At 39.1% G+C, this 18,855-nt stretch overlaps 1 protein-coding gene across 1 annotated transcript; it reads left to right on the top strand.

The window, feature by feature from the left end:
- Positions 1 to 6,059: 6,059 nt before the first annotated feature.
- On the top strand, positions 6,060 to 16,549 carry SAP30 (Sin3A associated protein 30). The gene is made up of 4 exons (XM_053459699.1): positions 6,060 to 6,474; positions 12,142 to 12,267; positions 12,917 to 13,015; positions 14,701 to 16,549. Exons 1-4 carry the CDS (start codon positions 6,247 to 6,249, stop codon positions 14,821 to 14,823), a joined length of 576 nt encoding a protein of 191 aa, XP_053315674.1. The 5' UTR covers positions 6,060 to 6,246; the 3' UTR covers positions 14,824 to 16,549.
- The last annotated feature ends 2,306 nt before the right edge of the window (positions 16,550 to 18,855 follow it).

Here is an 18,855-nt window from a genome sequence, read left to right as displayed (position 1 = left end):
AATTAAACAATGTTGTACCAGAAGTAGAGGCTATAATTTAGTTAGAAGGTGGAAATCTTAAAGGCAATATGAGAAAATTAGAAACCATAATGAAAATAAATGCAACATCTGCAAGCTTAGAATGCGCATAAACAGGGAATTAAAAATGGAGTCATTTGGTACCAAGTATCCAGCTGATGGTGTAAATATTATGGCTACAATGTAACAGGTAACTATACACCTATATAACAATAATGTATAACTTAAATGTACTATGCTATAATTATTTTCCTTGTATTTTTTTCCAATGGCAGGTGCGCTGTAAGTATCTTTTCCCCATCCAGCTATAGGTCCTTAGGGTGCCCTCACTGTGTCATGATGAGGTCAGCAATGGCGTGTGTTAGCCATGTGCTTACAGAGGCATCCTCCCTCTTCAGCTTCACACCCTGTGAACGGAATGGTGGATGTCAAAGTATTTATCTATGCATGTGTCTGTAAAGGAAAGTACACGTGTGAGGGAGAGTTTGTGTGCGTGTACGTATGTTATGGCAGGACTCTTCCATGTTTGATCTTAAAGTCTCACATTATGGTACGTCTTATGTTTGTAAAACAAAATGTAAGTAGCATCATACTTTTATGTCCCCAGTGAAACTATTCCCTTCCATCACTGAATCTGAAATAAGAAATGTGTTCAGTGCTACTCTCTAATTAAGATATCTTGAAACTCCCGAACTATTTAAAATAAGCAGGTCTACTAACGAAGATTCAAAATATCATTTGAGTTATGGGGTCAACATAAACTTGATTCTATCACTTATAAGTCAGTAACAAAAATAGACCATTGATATGTACAGTCTGTTTGACAGGATTCTTGTGGGATATACCATACAACAAACAGTAGACCAGTTTGCACTAGGGTGACCACATAGACTATGTTTTTCAGGACACATGGGCCAAAAATCGGCAACAGGAAGTAAAGAGTTCATGGTTGGACTACACAGTACTTGTGGTTGGACATAGCCAGGAGTCAGCAAAAGCAGGTCAGCAGCTTTTAAAGTCCAACCTCAATGAGTGTCTCCTATATTAACAGGTTGGCAGGTCCTGTATAATGCATAAAATAAAAATCAGTGAGTTTTCTTCAATCCCCTCGCCCACTGAATTATGCAGAACCAGCTGAGCCCTTGTTGTTTTAGAGACTTGCCAGTGTTGACCCTTCATACTGAATAGTGAAGGGATGGAGTCCTTGTTTAAGTGTTTTTACTGAGATGGATATAAAGCCTGAAGAGACTGCAGAATCCTTGATGTAGGTGTCATAACATAAAGTATGGGAGATATCATACAGTATATGGGTCACACGTCAAGCGTCTGATATCAGATCAGCTGTACACACAGGATAATCACAAATAAGGATGAAGCAGACTCTTTAGTCTCTGTGAGGCAGAGAAACACACTGGCATCGGAAGCTTTCCCTGCTCACACTCCAGAGAGGAAGTACACCGCACAGATTCATAGAAGAACCCACTTGAGACAAGGAATGTGTGGAATATATTATTCTATTTAACTACCTTACTCTGATGGTTCTTTGCATCTAATCACACATGGTAGTCTACCAGGTCATTGAAGGGCTATCAATGCTTAAGGCAGCCTTAGCAGCATACCATATGTCCCATGTGTCCTGGCTTTTTTGAAACAGTCCCGATTTGGGAGCACTGTTGTAGCTACCCCAAAACTCTGCTTGGATTGTGCAGAGACAATGATGTAAACATACGTACACTGAAGTCTGCGTCAGTAAGCTAAGGACATGGCTATTCCTTTAAGCACAGGTGACTACTTCTCTAAATATTTATTAAGAGTGATGCATTTATAAATATGCAGTCATTTTTTCCCAACATGTATTCTCACGGGTTACAAGTCAGAAAGTATGTGTTTGTCAAAAGAAACCGTGTTATAAAATAATCAAGAAACTGATGTACACTAAAGGTTATATGTTCAGCAAAATGGGATCTAAACGCAATCACTTTGTTTATTTGTATCCAATTATGTTGCTCATACTATAGTGTGTAAAATGTTTAGAAATTCATGCAGAACTTTTGTACATCATTGACAACTAATATGATTGCTTGTGTTGTAACACCGCATGGCATAAAACAACCTGATGAAAAGCCAGGATAATGTTATGCTGTCATTTATGGAGATTGACAGTGTCAGGGCCTCCATGACAGCTCCACAGGGTACACTTTGATTCCCTGAACCGCTTCTGGGTCCCAAGTGTGAATTTCTATGGTGACTCTGTGTGTTGCTGTATGCACAGCTTGGTGTCCCAATGTCATTGTAGCTTCAGCTCTCTCTTGACCTGACTACTTCCTCGCCAGTGTAGTGAGTGGTTTTAGTGAACTGTATTGTGAACTCATTGTGTGTTTCTCCAGAAGTTGACCTTGGCTTGTTCTTTGACTTTGTATGTACTCAGCTTGCTTTCTGTTCTTTGAGTTAAGGCTTCTCTTTAGGTTTTGTCAGCGTCAAGAGAAGCTACTAAGTCCTTGAGGTCAAAGTACCTGGAGGCTCAAGAAAATGACTCTTAGTCCGTCTCCAGATGTCTCAGACCAAGGGCCCTACTGTTGACATAGTGTGTATTCCAAAAGTAGCATCTTAGATTGTTGCTTGCTTAAACTAGAACTAACTAAACAATATGCTCATGTTTCAGTTATCTGAAACCTTTTTTTCTCTTGCTTCAGTTCCTGCTCCTATAACTTACTTTCCTGGGTTTCATTTTTTTAATCTTTTTTTTCATTTAGAGTAACATTATACCAAGTTTAAATATCGGTCACAAGGGCTGTCACGTATTGTGTAAAACAAAATAAAAGAAAGAAATATATATACCACCTTACACTCTATGAGTAAACGTTAACAATAGAATGCCTCAGTCTCAATCACCCGACACTGACTAATTAAAGTCTAAGAGGGGGCAGACTTAATTAGCATTGCTATAAACAATAAGCTATGTGTCATGTTTGAGCAGGGCAAGTCATTCAAAATATCATATGACTGGCAACAATGGAAGCTTCAAGTCTGCAGATAAAGGAGGTTTATCTGAGCAGTATTTGTCAATGCAAGGCACATTCCTGGCTACAGCACTGTATTTTATGCTCAATGATTTTCCCTTAAAGATAAATAAGGATACATATAAATATTATGTGTTGTCTCACAGTATCTGCAAATATATAGATATTTCTATGCTTATGGGAGGGGGGTCTGGTAACTTATGACCCACAATGCAAGTGGCCCAGTATTAACCCAAATCTGCATGTGGGTTGGCAGGGGTTAATAGGTTTTAGGCTACACTTTCACTTAGTGGATGAATTTGTGAATGTGATTTAGTTTATTAACCAAATCAAAATACCGTATTTGCTTGATTATAAGACAGGTTTTGTTCCAGAGCAAATGCTCTAAAAAATACCCCTTCTCTTACATTCGAGGTCATCTTATAATCAGACCTCAAATAGAGGTCTGAGTACAAGACTAAGATCCAGATCCCCCGCAGTGCTGCAGGTGACCTGGATCCTCCTCTCTGGCAGCCGGTAGACATCTGTACGATGCGCGCAGACAACCTCTGCTGCTACCCGACACTTCCGCTGGGGCTTCTATGACGATGCACCGGCGTGACATGCTCAGTCATAGAACCCCCTGGCAGAAGTCCAGGGTAGCAGTGGAGATTGACGTCCACAGGCTGCCCCCACTCGACACAGGGAGTCTGGTGCATGGGGGACAAGTCTAGGGATGCATCGGTAAGTCAGGGGGGGCATATAGGCGGTAAAAGGCATATCAGTGGGGCAGATTGGCAAATAGGGGGAAATAAGGCATATCTGGGGCAGAGTGGCATATCTGGGGGCAGAGTGGCATATATGGGTATAAGGCATATCTGGGGTGCAGATTAGCAAGCAGCTTGGCAAATAAAAGGAAATAAAAACAAAAAATGCATTTTTCTCAATCATAGTTTTTATTAAATAATAAAAATAGTTTACATATGAATTAATATTTACTAGTAAAACTTTTTTCTTATAGGGTGGTCTTATATTAGGGCTTTTTCTTTTTCCTAAATTAAATTTCCAATTTCGGGGGGTCATCTTATAATCAGGGTCGTCTTATAATCAAGCAAAATATGGCACATGCAAAAACCCAACAAAAACAGAAATGAAACAGATTATGCTTAACACTGGCAGACCTTTAAAGCTGTGTGTTGCTTCACAGCAGGAGACGGACTGCAGGGCTGAATGCCAGGTAACCATATGCTGATCTTTCCAATTACTTAAGAGCTAACTTTTATACCTTTAGTGATACATAAAAGTCTATGTAAAACTTTGTACATATGTGGTCATGAACTCTTATCTAGTATTTTATAGGTTATTTTTGACATGACTCACAAGATTTTCTTCCCCACGAAGTTCAAGGATAGGCTAAGATACCAGTTTCACTGGTAAAAATAGCATGCCTTTCCAATGTTTAACTCTCATACTAAGCTGCATTAATCAGTCAGATATCCTTATTTGTATTTCATTACTTCTGAGATTCTTTTTAACAGAAATTACTGTTAAATTATATTGTACAGTGCAGCACCCAGTACACTGAGGGTAGGATGAGAGCCCGGCGAGAGATTCATGCATGTTGTGGCTGTTTTGGGCAGAAACGGCACAGGCAGGCTGTTTGGAGGGGAGAGTAATGGCACAGGCAGGTTGTTTGGGGAAGGCAAAGATGGCAGGCACAGACAGGTTGTTTGGGGGAAAAGCACGGACAGGTTGTGGGTAAATATGCTACAGGCAGGCTGAGGTCAAAAAAATGGCACAGACAAGCTGTTTGGGGAAAAAGATGGGACAGACAAGCTGCTTGAGGGAACAGATGGCACAGACACGGTGGCACAGACAAGCTGTTTGGGTACAAAGGTGGCACTGTACAATAAAATAAGTACCCCCCCCCGACTTCACAAGCAACATGTCAAGTCGGGGGGGTACTTATTTGGGCCTTTTAACACTATTGGTTCCAGGGATTTTAATAATAATGTGATATTCTGTTATCATTAAGGAACAGTATGGCTTCTGTTAATGAACGTCTTACTTTTCTTTGAATAAGCTACCTACATTGCTGTAACCAATATAAAGACATGGTCTAACAGGAGAGGTCATCTGATGATTCAAATAGTATACATATCACCTTCTAACTTTTTGTGCTATGTGTAAAACCTCTGTAAGAGCAAATCCATTAAGGGGCAGGAAATTGACCCAGGTGATGTGATTATAGTAACACAAAAGAAAATTAGAATATAAACAAACCAGAAAGTAATGTTTGCAATACCCAAGTACAAAGTATTTACATCACAAAAGATCCTGTCTCTTTAACCGGGGACAGAAACAAAAAGTGCAAGGATTTCTTAAAATCATTCCAACCATTCATGCAGCTTTTTTTGTGTGCCCCTGATGGTTAAAGGGGAGAGAGGGTAACCCAAACCTTCATCAAGGGCAAAATGTTTAATAACACAATCACAATGTCAAACTTACCTTTTATACCCTTATTTTATATAATAAAGTAGCTGGAGATTCATCAGCTTTTAAGTCATCTGAACTACACAACCGCCTGAAACAGAATACTATTGTATTGTCTCTCTACCTTCTACTTCCTGAACAGCAGTACAATGGGTTGGAGTAATCTCATTAGCCAAACCCCATTCTCATGGGGACACCTTTGTTGTGTTATATCAGCCACCCGAAACATGCTTGCAATTTTGTTTCTAGCTGTGTGACTAGTGAGTCACCCACCAGACACAGAAGACTTATATGAGTTTTCCAGGGGCAGTATAGAAAGAATGTTCGTGTGGCACCAAACTGTAAGGTCCCACGATCAAAGCCAAAGTTATACTGTTTACGTCACTTTATAAATGACTGGTGATAATGACAACATACTGAGTCCAGGAGCCCAGGGGTCAGGATCACCCGATCCCCCTCTGTGTATTAATGCAGAGTTTCTATGGGAGTGAGAAGGGGGTGTGTTTGAAGAAGCAGAGGAGGAGCCAGTCTAAGCTTCGCAATGAATGTATTGCTTTGAAGCAGGCTGTTTAAAACACATGCCCAGATAGCTCGCCGTTTACTACCGAACACTTTGTTGATATTTATTGTTGTCATCGCATATGTACTAAGAGTGGATCTGATGTGCTAGAGCCGCGCGTCCGTAAACATCAAGGATTACCGCACACACACAAAAGGCACGCTGCTTTAGAGCAACATGAACGGGTTCGCTACCGAGGAGTTACACCGGGAAACGGCAGCGGAGCTGCCCCCCACGGCTTCTGCGGTGACATCGGTCACGGGCGTGGGTCCCACTAACGGGCAGTTATGCTGCCTGAAGGATGAGGGTGAAAGATGTAGCCGGCCTGCGGGTAATGCCAGCTTCAGCAAAAGGATCCAGAAAAGCATTGCACAGAAGAAAGTCAAGATCGACTTGGACAAAACAGTGAGTACTTCCCATTGCACTCAACGTTCTGCATCGTGACACGGGTGGAATTCCACAACGCACAAAGTGACTGCTGTGGATCAGACACTGAAGTGTGCAGCATATTGCAGATACACACACACACACACACACACACTGCTTGGCCGTTTACATGGGTGACCACCTCTGTCCTAGACATAGTTCTCTGCATTGTGTTGAAACCTTGGGGATATTGAGCGCACTGCGTGTTAACCCAACGTGACATTTCTACTAAATGAAAGGCTGCTCATCAGATTATCGCAGAGTTGTGATGCCAGCTGTTAGATTGTGTGTTACTTTGTCAGTGAGCTTTCATTGTGCTGCTTTCATTTTCCTGTCTGCAGTGTAGACATGAGGCCAGCAGTCTGTATCAACAACAAAGTAGCCAACTCTCATCTGCATTGCATGAGATGCCTTCTGATGATCATTAAATCACCAGCACTCCATGGATCTAATATAGGCTGCCAAGCAGGGAGAAGTGCAGTAACTACACTTTTCTCTTCCACCTGCCCGTCTCCATTACTATTATCGTTGTTATTATTATTGTTACAGTGTCGACCTCTTTTCATTGTCACGTTACTGTGTATAAGCTGACACTCTGCTCCAAGCCATCACGTTTCATACAAACTGGTTCCTTGTTGACGTGTTTTTTTTTTTACTTGACCCTCAACGAAAGGGTTAAGCGAGCGCCTGACTGCAGACAGCACAGTGCAGATGACACCATTCTGGCTGTTAGTGTACTTTTTCTTCCCCTTTGTCTGTAAAGCTAGCATGAGTCTGACCCTGGAGCCCGATATTCTCGTGTTGTTTTTTTCCCGCAGACAGAATACGGTGATTGTGCCTCCGTGGCTTTTTTTTTCCCGTGCGTGTTTTTTTCATCTAACCCACTTAAGCCTGAGTTTCCAATAGCGATTACCTGCCGTTCACTATAAATACATACATTGAGCGTTAGAGCTGGAGCGCGGAACGTGGCATGAGCCCTGCCAAAGGAGGGGCTGAGTGAGCAGAATACAGAGCAGGGCTGGAGAGGGACTTTGCTTTTGTTGTGTTGATTATAGTCCCTCATGTGCCTGATCCCTTCTCCAGGTTGCCTACCTCTAGGATATAAGCCGCTAGGACATGAATAATGGGGTATAAGCGACAGACTGTGCTTTACTGGTGACTGGTTTGAGAGTCGGAAGCCCGCTGACCTCTCAGTTCCGCATTGTTACACGGTAAACACCCGCATGTACGGCACTCCCCCCCCTCCGCTTCTTTTCTGAGTGGACTTTGGGGGGGAATAATTTTATAACAATTAATAATAATTAAGGTCACTTTGGTTGCGCCTTGTGCAGAAACGCGAACCCGGTCACTGGTTTGTGTGTCATTTCATCAGCTTATCACACACCGTGTTTTTCCCACTCGAGTTAAATACTAATGTGCTGCTGTAGAGAGGTTCTGTCTGCAAGTTTCGTTTTGCGTGCCAACGCGCACTGTACACACGCCATGTTACCGTGAAAGCCTGTGAGAAACTGCATTCCCTGTTTGACACTCTTAGGAAGTAGCCGCTTATTTTGATTGTTTGTCTGTAACACCCGCAAAGCGTCATGGGATTTGTAGTCCTTTGTTCACCGCTGGGGAACTTGGAGACACAAAACAGAACAGGAAGTTGTTTTGATCGTTAAAAGACCGCTTGAGATATTTCTATCAATGTATGTGTGCAACGCATCTTTGTGTGACAAATATATATATGTTTTTATTTCCCTTTAAAAAAAAAAAAAAGAAAATTGTCATCCTGTGTTTTATATACTACATTATAAAAGAATTAATATTTATAATAGTTACTCCATTGTTCTTTTAAAGCTGGCAAATGATCATGTGAGTTGGCCAACAACAACTATTACAGTGCCACAGGTGCAAATTCCTGGCTAAAATTCAACTGTGTATGTGATACCTTAATACTCATCAGCGTTACATGAAGTACGGTATAATATAATACTACAGTGTCTCTCATGGTGCATTGTGCTGTTGTGATTGGCAGAAAACGTATTATTTGTTTTACATAGCACCAACAATACATACAGTGGATGTTAAAGAATGATTTAAAGATAAATCATGTAAGAACTTTTTCCACCTTTAATGTGACCTATAACGTGAACAATTCAATTGCAAAACAAGCTTTGTGAGAAAAATAACAAAAAAACTCACAATAACCTGGTTGCATAAGTGTGCACACCCTTCAACTATGAAGGAGTCTTTTAGCATGGCACATCTTGACATGGCAATATATGCCCACTCTTCTTTGTCAAATCCGTCAGATTGCGGGGACATCTCCTGTGCACAGCCCTCTTCAGATCACCCCACAGATGTTCAATTGGATTCAGGTCTGGGCTCTGGCTGGCCCATTCCAAAACGTTAATCTCCTTCTGGTGAAGCCATGCTTTTGTGGATTTGGATGCGTGCTTTGGGTCGTTGTCGTGCTGAAAGGTGAATTTCATCTTCAGCTTCCTAACGGACGCCTGAAGGTTTTGTGCCAGAATTGCCTGGTATTTGGAACTGTTCATAATTCCCTCCACCCTGACTAAGGCCCTGGTTCCAGCTGAAGAAAAACAGCCCCAAAGCATGATGCTGCCACCACCATTCTTCACCGTGGGTATGGTGTTCTGTGGGTGATGTGTAGTGTTGTTTTTTTGCGCCAAACATACCTTTTGGAATTATGGCCAAAAAGTTCAACCTTGGTTTCATCAGACCATAACACGTTTTCCCACGTGCTTTTGGGGGACTTGATGTTTGTGTTTGCAATCTTCAGCCGTGCTTGGATGTTTTTCTTTGTAAGAAAAGGCTTCCGTCTTGCCACCCTACCCCATAGCCCATTCATATGAAGAATACTGGAGACTGTTGTCACATGTAGCACACAGCCAGACAGTACTTCTTGTAAGCCCCCCTGACCAGTTTTCTTCTCGTCTTTTCATCAATTTTGGAGGGACATCCAGTTCTTGGTAATGTCTCTGTTGTGCCATATTGTTTCCACTTGATGATGATTGTCTTCACTGTGTTCCATGGTATATCTAATGCTTTGGAAATTATTTGTACCCTTCTCCTGACCGATATCTTTCAACAATGAGATCCCTCAAATGCCAGGTAAATCACTTTAAATGATGGCAGGTGTGTAATGACTTCTATGTAACATGAGTTTGAATGTGATTGGTTAATTCTGAAAACAGCCACAGCCCCAGTTATAAGAGGGTGTGCAAACACATGCAGCCTGATTATTGTGAGTTTCCCCCCTCAAAGATTTCAGCTTGTTATACAATTGATTTGTTCACGTTATATAGGTCACATTAACCCTTTAATGACAAATCCCGTACATGTACGGGCTCAAAATGCATTGTTTTCAATGGGTTTAGAGACCGCCCATTGTCCTTAAGGGGTTAAACGTGGAAAAAGTGAACCTGAGGTGAAGTTCTGCTTTTTCAAGCATTAGATCCATGGAGTCGTCAACTTAATAAATTGACTTTGGTACTGTAGCAAAGTTCCACTGCTGTTTACCCCATTTCTGGCTTCTCCCTTGGTGGCTTCATTTAAGGTTTCATTGGTTAGAAGAGAGAATATAGTAGTAGAGTATTTGTCCACTTCGTAACCAGAGACCTACTTCTATAAAGCTCTTCTTTGAACATGAAAGGGGAGTCTGACATGAATTAGCTGCATCATGTGACAAAACGCAAAACATTTCCAGCTCATTGTTACTCATGCTGCACAGGGATACAGTTGTGGAGTACAGTTTTGGGTGATGCACACTCGTGCAAAACCATACAACCAGGGGTGACCTAAGTGGAAACAAATCATATAAGCAGAGGAAGTAGAAACATGTAGAATCACACTACAGAAAAATAAGCCAAATGTCTAGTCAGGGGACCCATATTTAAGGGTAGGGAGCATTTTTAGAAACAATTGTTACAGTTTTGTTTATAAGTATATTGTACTAATATTTAAATACACTTGGTATTTAACTTTCATTTTTTTCTGTCCCTGGCAGCCTAATAAAAGAAGAATGAGTATTAAAGTACTTTAAAATGCATTATTTAAAAACAAAAAGAAAATAAAGCACTTACCATAGGGGGAGCTACAGGCCCCATCCTCCTCCCTGGTCTGATGACTCTTGCAGCCAATCAGTGACAGGAAAGTGCTCCAATTGAAATCAATGGGATCGCTTTCTCTGCATGTGCATAGAGGTCTCAGTAGACTGTGTCTGCAGTCTTCGCCTAGCATATACTGACTGGCGGGAAGTACATAACGTGCATGGAGATGTGTTCAGCTGAAGTGCGTGGAAAATAGCTGGAGGGGCAGGCAAAGAGGCAAATGCATAAGGGGGAATTCTGCAGGGGACTTATTGGTTATCCTATTTATTAAGGTGCATATGTTTGTAGTGTCCCTTTAAATTGCATTTAATTCAGTAGCAGTGCTTACTGTGTCATCACATTTAATCTTATTGTGACTCCCCCATATACACTATATAGACAAATGTATTGGGACACCTGACCATTACACCAACAGGGATTTTGATGACATTGCTTTCTAAATACATAAATGCTATAGCAGCTTCCACTCATCTGGGAAGGCTTTCCAAAAGATTTTGGAGTGGTTCTGTGGGAATTTTTGCACATTCATTGAGTAGAGCATTTGTAAGGTCAGACACTGATGCTGGACGAGAAGGCCTGACTCGCAATTAGGGATGCACCAAAATGAAAATTCGGGGCCGAAACCGAAAATTCACGATTCACTTGGGCGAAACCAAATTGGAAAATGACCCCCCAAGTAACACACCAGAATTAGACAAAAAACCCCAATAACATTACTATATATATATATATATATATATATATATATATATATATAATTAACAGGAATCACACTCCTATCATGCCCAGGCATACCCAGATTTCAGCATGTACTGGCTGACTTGGCATGATAGGAGTGTGATTGCTATATGTAAATCATATATATATATATATATATATATATATATATATATATTAATATTGTTATTTTTTTTTTTCTGGCCAATTGTGGTGTGTTACTTACTTTTAATAAAAGTGTGGTTAACTCACCAAAATTGGACCAAAAAAATCATATATATATAATTGCTAACAGCAATCACACTCCTATCATGCCCAGGCAGCCAGTACATGTGCTAGAACCTGGGCATGATAGCAGTGTGATTACAGGCTCCCTATGCCATGCTACCCCCCACACTTACACATCTATGCTATCACACACACACTCATTCACAAACATTCATATATTCATTCATTCCCTTAATCATGCATACTTGCTCATACTAGTCTATAATCATAGGTGATCATTTTTATTTGGTCAACATAGAAAAAGGATAATGAATTAGATAAGCTTTTAGAACCTCAGAGATCTCTTCTTTTAACATCCCAAAAACTCATGTGACTCTATATTTTTCTTTCTCAATAAAAAGTATTACCTACGACCACTGACTCCACATTTTTATTAATAGCAGATTGCGCACATGAAAAAGGAATTACATTGAATAATCAAATCAAAAATATATAGAGCATTCAGTTACTGGTATATTTGAAACTTGTAACCATAATTGTCTGTATAGTTTTACATTGTTATAATATATATATATTTTTTATTTAGGCAAGACACCTTTATATTTGTGAATTTCACAAGAGTGTAATTCAAAGTGTAAGGAACAAAAGAAAAAGAAAAGGTAGCGAGGACGATGGAGATGATTCACCGATTCATGATGCTGATATCCCTGAGGTATTATTTTTGAATTGGTCAAAATGAATAAATATTCAACATCATAACATATTCTAGTACTTTTTTGGTGATGAGCAGGGAGAGTCTTTTGCGTTTTGTGTTACATCACTGTACTTTCTCACCAAGCCAATTTCAATTGGTGTTTCTTTAGAAACAAAATCTTTGCATGTTTCTAATTTTGTTGGTAACATCTTCTCATTAGTATAAGACCAATATGAATGTAGATGGAGTGGGACAGGGCTGTACAGAACTCGCTAGTGTCTAACTTCATGTGCAATTCTTTGTACTCGCCTATCATTCCAGGCTCCTGAAAAAATAAAGCTGCCCAATTCAAATATGTCAAGCTTTGCTATGTGGGCCTTACTTAAACCTGAAACCTTCTGGTTGTTCAAATTGGACATCCCTCATCAATATTGCTCTTTTAGTTTAATAACGGATGCTCTGTTATATAGTTAACACATGATCTGCCAGAAATACAAGAACCCAGAGATGCCAATTAGAACCATTGCTGTTCGATGTGCTATGAGAGCCTGTACGCTGTTAGGTGTTATCACAGGGACAACAAAACAAGTAATCTCTGTTGCTGTCATTTTGAAATTGCTTTTTTTTCATAAAAACATATATGTATATATTTCTTTACATTTTCTAGGTGGATTTATTTCAGTTGCAAGTAAACACACTAAGAAGATACAAGAGGCATTTTAAGCTGCAAGCACGGCCAGGGCTGAATAAAGCACAGCTTGTTGAAGTAAGCATGCTTTGGATTACATATTAACTTGGCTTTGCTGGCTAGGGTTACATTAGTTATGTGACTACATTGGTTATATTAATATGGTGACGATTCAAAGTGGGAACAAACAAAAATATGTCATATGCCTTTTGATTCTGTTAATAGAGCTGATATATTTGTAGGCTCTATAAAGAACTTGTTTGTGGGTTCCCTTCATCCATATGTCCACCTATATTAAGAAAAATATCTAAGCTGATTTCTGGTTAACCATTAATGGGGCAATGCACAGAAACTCCGGTTTCATGTTATCCAATGCTTTATGATTGTCTAATGTTCTATCATGATGTAGAGGTGGGGAGAGAATTAAGATTATGTGCAGGATGAGTAAGGGTTATAAATGATAATAGAAGGTTGTGGGGCTGGAAATGAAAATAATACATAAGAATTGAGATGCTGATAAGGAGAGAGATGGGTGGACTGAACTTCTGATCAAGGAGTTGGACAGCTAATGCATAATTGAAGTTACACCAGTGTGAGTCGAAGGTACTTTAATTAACCTAGAAGAAAGAATGGATTTAATGATATGTTTTCTAATTATTATGGTTTTAATGCTACTTAGTGAATTGGAGCCTTAGTAATTTCAGGGAATTACAACTATAAAGCATTGCAGAGTATGGTCCATGTAAAAATTATACCCACAGATCTGTACACTTTACATGAACACTGTTTTTGCAGTCACATGCTGTTTTCTTGCAGGTTGAATTCTCCTATGTCCACTGTGCAGCAAAAAAAACGCATTAACTAGTAATAGTGTTCAGACGGCTTTATTATTAGGCTCATAGTTATTAATTTTATTTTCTGTGAACCATATTCAGACACACCTTGTGCAATCGGACATCATGGTATCGCATTGAGTCAGCACCATCAAGTGATGTTTTCTGCATATTCTATATGCAAGGTCCTTGATCCTAAATCTAAGTTTGAATATTACATAGATTTGCTTATTCAATGTAATCAATACAATTGCAAAAAAGAAAATAGGGAAAGTAATATTTATATAATCCAGGGGAATTATTTATTGTCACCTGCCATACAAGCTTGACATGTGCTCATGTTTATCCAGACCATCATATCATTTGATTAATAAAGCTTTTGTGCTGTGAAGTGAATGTGTGGAACAATCATAACTAATAAATTGGCTTCTAAAAAACCCCAGCATTAACTTGACCCTCATCGTAGAACTATTTCATATTTATGGAAATTATTTTAAAATAAACTAACAAGATAAAATGTAACAACTTCAACTAAAGCCACTGTTTTCTCTAATGTGACTATGAACGGGTGTAATCTATACATAAAAAGACAGATCAACAGTTTTTTCCATTCTTGAAATTATATCCATTGTAATGTTTATGGTTTGGGTTTTCTCCCCATACCTTTTATCGGGCCAACACAGAGAAAAATGTCAAGGTACATGAGCTTTGATAAGATCAAGGTTCTCTTCTTGAAGGTAGAAGAAACCTCTGAGGTTCCAAAGCGCATGTATCTTTACATCTTCTTCTATGTTGGCCCGTTAAAAGGTGTCAACTCCATTTTCTCATGGGCTTATGCAGCTATAGCTATGCTTTTTCCACAATTACTTTTGTTGGAAGCAAAAATACTTTGTATCTTTTGTAAAATATTTTTGTTTTTGCTTTGCTTAGATCATTGGCTGCCATTTTAAGACTCTTCCGGTGAATGAAAAGGACACCTTAACCTATTTCATCTGCTCGGTAAAGAACGACAAAAACAAAACAGATCACAAGTCTGATGGAGGTCTTCATTAGAGGCTCTCACACGTTGTGATTTTATGGACAATTAAAGGCTTCTGGTGAACTCCACAAGCTTTATATCAGAAGAAGAAGATTGCTTGTAAATATATACGTATATGTTATTTTAGTGCTTTATGTGGACCTCGTACTGGCTGTAATCTCAGAGAAGTCACTGTTGTTTCCTTAAGGGAGATATCTGTTTATTTCTGTCACTCGTGAAAGTGGGAAATTAATGGAATAATTTACAGTATATAAAGCAATAATAAAATATGAATACTGATGAAATGTTAACAAAACTACACGTGCACATAAGATTTAAATGAAATAAAATGGTTTAACTAAACTTTCAGACTGATAGGTCTATGCTAGAGCTGTTTGTACCACTATTGGATGTGCATTAAAATGTGCTGAATGGTTAATAAGCTTAATTAAAGGGCCTGTTTAATATGGACTGTTGTTAACCCTTTTTATTTAGCTTTTTGATAGAGTGGCACATGTAATTTAAGATGCTAATATTTGTCTGCATTTTTACCTGACTCAAGAGAAGTATTATGCTGCCGTGTTAACCTTCAGAGAGTGGCTGCTAGTGGCGCATGAAATGAATATTATCACCAGGCTAATGATGTACTCTCTAATGATTAATTTATAATGTCTGTACCTACTGGTGTAATCAAGTGAACACCTATTTGGGGTGACTTACTATATGAACTGATCTTCAAAAGAAAGTATACCTTTAAGAACTTTTCAACTGAAAAACAAATATTTTCATAGCCAAAAAATACTCATCAGAACTAACAGAATATGACTAAAGGACAAATCACAAATGATGGGGTTGCATGACTCAGTCCTACATTATACTAGTAAAAATGTTCATTAATACAACGCAATTATTTTTGTATAGCAGAATTTAACTCTATAGATTTAACAGACCCCTGTATGAAATCACTCTAGAAGTTGCACTTTTCTGTCCATGGGATTTTTCACTGAAATCTTGTTGATATGAAAATCTCTGGATTCACCTTAATGTACAAAGTTGTGATGGCTTTAATAAAAAAAAATTACTGAATGATACTACTGTTTTTTAATTTGTAACAACTCATTGTGACCATAGTGTGCTGAATTAGATAACAGATGTGTCCTCCCAGTGTTCAAAAGCCCAAACCTCATTTGCATGCAATGCTCAATAAGTTTGACAAGGTCCTAGTATGATCCATTCCTGCATGCACTTGTTTGCTAACATAGGATAGAAACTATTACTCCAAATGCAGTGAGATACAGATAGCATCGATGGCAGGACTGGCTTTTGATCCAATGACCCAAATAACTACTTTGAGGTTATCAATATATTAAATGAGTATTTATCCAAGTAAATCATTTATCTTCTTCTAGTATCACATGCATCATGGAATATAATGCAAATTGTCAGGACAACGCTAACAACATTACACGTTAAAACCCTTCCACCAATATTTCTTTAGCTCCTCTTTCCAAGTCCCTCTCCTGCAATACTTAAGCTAGTGTGGCTGGTCCATCCCTAACAACTTCACGTTAATCTATTTTGTAATATACCCAATATAACTCCTTCTAGATTGTACGCTTGTTTGTGCAGGGCCCTCCTCACCTGTTGTTCTGTAAGTCAAATTGTTATGTTATATACTACTTGTTATGTCCTGTATACCCATTGTACAGCGCTAAGGAATACAATGGCGATATATAAACAATAAATCATAATTTTAAACTATTTTTACTGTACATGTATACAAAATATTTTAGACACTTTCCACATTAATGCTACATGTTTGATATTAATTAACATGATCACATAAATAATAATTCTTTTACAGCAACAAACAACATAGAATGCTGATAATACCGATAATGTACGATGGGGTCCAAAGTCTGAGTGTAATGTGACCTTTATTTGATCATTTATTAAACAATAGTGAAATATTGTGTTCAGTTTATTCATGAATACTTTATTTAGCAGAGAAATCAGTTTGTATCTCTTTGTTAAATTGCAATTGCAGAAAGAATGTCACACTCATGGGCATAGGAACCCCTAAAAATCTGTGGGGAAAAACATTTTTCCCCATCAGATACCTCCTTCTTTCTCCCCATCAGATACCTCTTTGCTCATTATCCCCTACCCCACTTTCTCCCCATCTCTTTTTTGGAAACAAGTACAATAATATATAACTTGAAACACTAGTAAAATACATTATATAAAGGAAAAAACAGCTAATCTTTGTAACAATTTTTTTTTTTTAAATATTGAAAATGGACCCTAGGCAAGCATTTTCTTTGCCCACCCCCTCCCTAGCATGCAATCACTCCCTCCGCTCCCACACCAAAAAACAAATATTTGACCCCTGACTGCAGCTGTTGTCTGAGAGTCAGTACACTTTAAGAGTCAGTTACTTTGAGAGGTCCTCTCCCCCATAATCATCCCCAGAGTCCCTTTGTCCCCTCATTCACTAAGCCACGCCTCTCTTTTCCTTCCTCTCTGTAGTTCAGGTATAGATCAAATAAATAATACATGTGAACAGCACTTGCACGTGTAGATCAACTGAATAAGACATACAAACCCTACATTTGCAGGTACACATAAATAATGTATGGAAATAGCAGATATAAATCATCAGAATAACACATAAACCCTGCTTTGCAGGTATAGATGAACTGGAAATCACATGTCAACTCAGCACTGAACTAATAGATCAAATAAACAACACATGGAAACAGCACTGCAGGTATAAGTCAGGTGAATAAGACATACAAACTCTATTTTTCAGGTATACATGATGTAGGGAAACATAGCATAGCAGATACAGATCAACAGAAGCACACACAAACCCAGCTTTGCAGGTATAGATCATCTGGAAATCACATAAAAGGTATAGCTAAACCCCCCTAAATCACAGATCACAAGAGTGAGCCAACATTGTCCCCAAACAGCCCAGCATGAGCCATCTGTAGTGTTTTCTTGTTGCCTGCTTGGATGGATGACACTGGCTTCCGTACAAGCCTGATGTTATCAACTGTCTCTTCATGTACCTGCCAGCCTCGCCCAGTTGATGACATCATGCTTGTACGGAAGCTAGTGTCATCCATCCAAGCAGGCAACAAGCAAACACCACATCTTACGTTATTAAGGATATAACACCATATTTGTCCCATAAACACCCTGTCTGTGCCATCTTGGTCCCCAAGGTTCAAACACCCAACTTGTGCCATCTTTGCCTTTCCCTAAACCACACCCATGATACACATATCCATTAATGCATAATTCATCCACACATTAATTTATTCTCTTACTCATTTAGACAATTCATCCACACATTAATTCATCCATCATCTCGCTCATTCCACAATCCATCCACACATGGATATATTCATTCTCTCACTCATTCACACAATTCATCCACACATTAATTCATTCTCTTACTCATTCACACAATTCATCCATATATTACGATAATTCATTAATTCTCTCTCATTCTCACTCTTTATTTCAATATTCGTACTAACCCCCCATTCTCACTATCTACCCCCTCTCCCCCTTCTCACTATCTACCCCCTCTCCCCCCTTCTCACTATCTACCCCATCTGATTGTCTACCCCAGGAGATCCGTGATCTCCCTAACCAGTCCTGCAGGCTGCAGCTGCTGAATGAGTGGGCCCTTGGGGGGATTTCTTCATTACCCCCCACCCCACCTCTGGTTCCTATGCCCATGGACACTATATATTTTATTCAAACGGTAACATCCTAGCACACATGAGTTGTGTTAACATGTGATATTCTATTAGTATGGTCCTGCTAGGGCTTTTTTAGTGCTCCTGAAAGGACTCTTGTTAGGTCTTTTAGAAAAGGACATCACTTGAAATACCCTTTGTATTCATGTCAAAGGAGCTTATTGAAGCAATTCGAGGACACATTGTTCTCCTGAGTTCTGGAAAATGTCCTCATTTCAAGCTGCAGTTAAGTAACATATTTCTAAAGGGTCAGTAAAAAGCACACTGAAGAGATCTGAAAACCAAATCATTTCA

Source organism: Spea bombifrons, chromosome 1, assembly GCF_027358695.1.
Source record: "Spea bombifrons isolate aSpeBom1 chromosome 1, aSpeBom1.2.pri, whole genome shotgun sequence".
Taxonomy (NCBI): Eukaryota; Metazoa; Chordata; class Amphibia; order Anura; family Pelobatidae; genus Spea; species Spea bombifrons.
The sequence above is the reverse complement of the archived record's forward strand: the minus strand, read 5'-3'. Positions and strand labels throughout refer to the sequence as shown.

Coding starts and splice junctions, on each gene's coding strand:
- SAP30 (XM_053459699.1), top strand. CDS start 6,247: ATGAACGGGTTCGCTACCGAGGAGTTACACCGGGAAACGGCAGCGGAG. Junction 12,268..12,916: donor ATGATGCTGATATCCCTGAG/GTATTATTTTTG, acceptor TACATTTTCTAG/GTGGATTTATTTCAGTTGCA. Junction 13,016..14,700: donor ATAAAGCACAGCTTGTTGAA/GTAAGCATGCTT, acceptor TGCTTTGCTTAG/ATCATTGGCTGCCATTTTAA.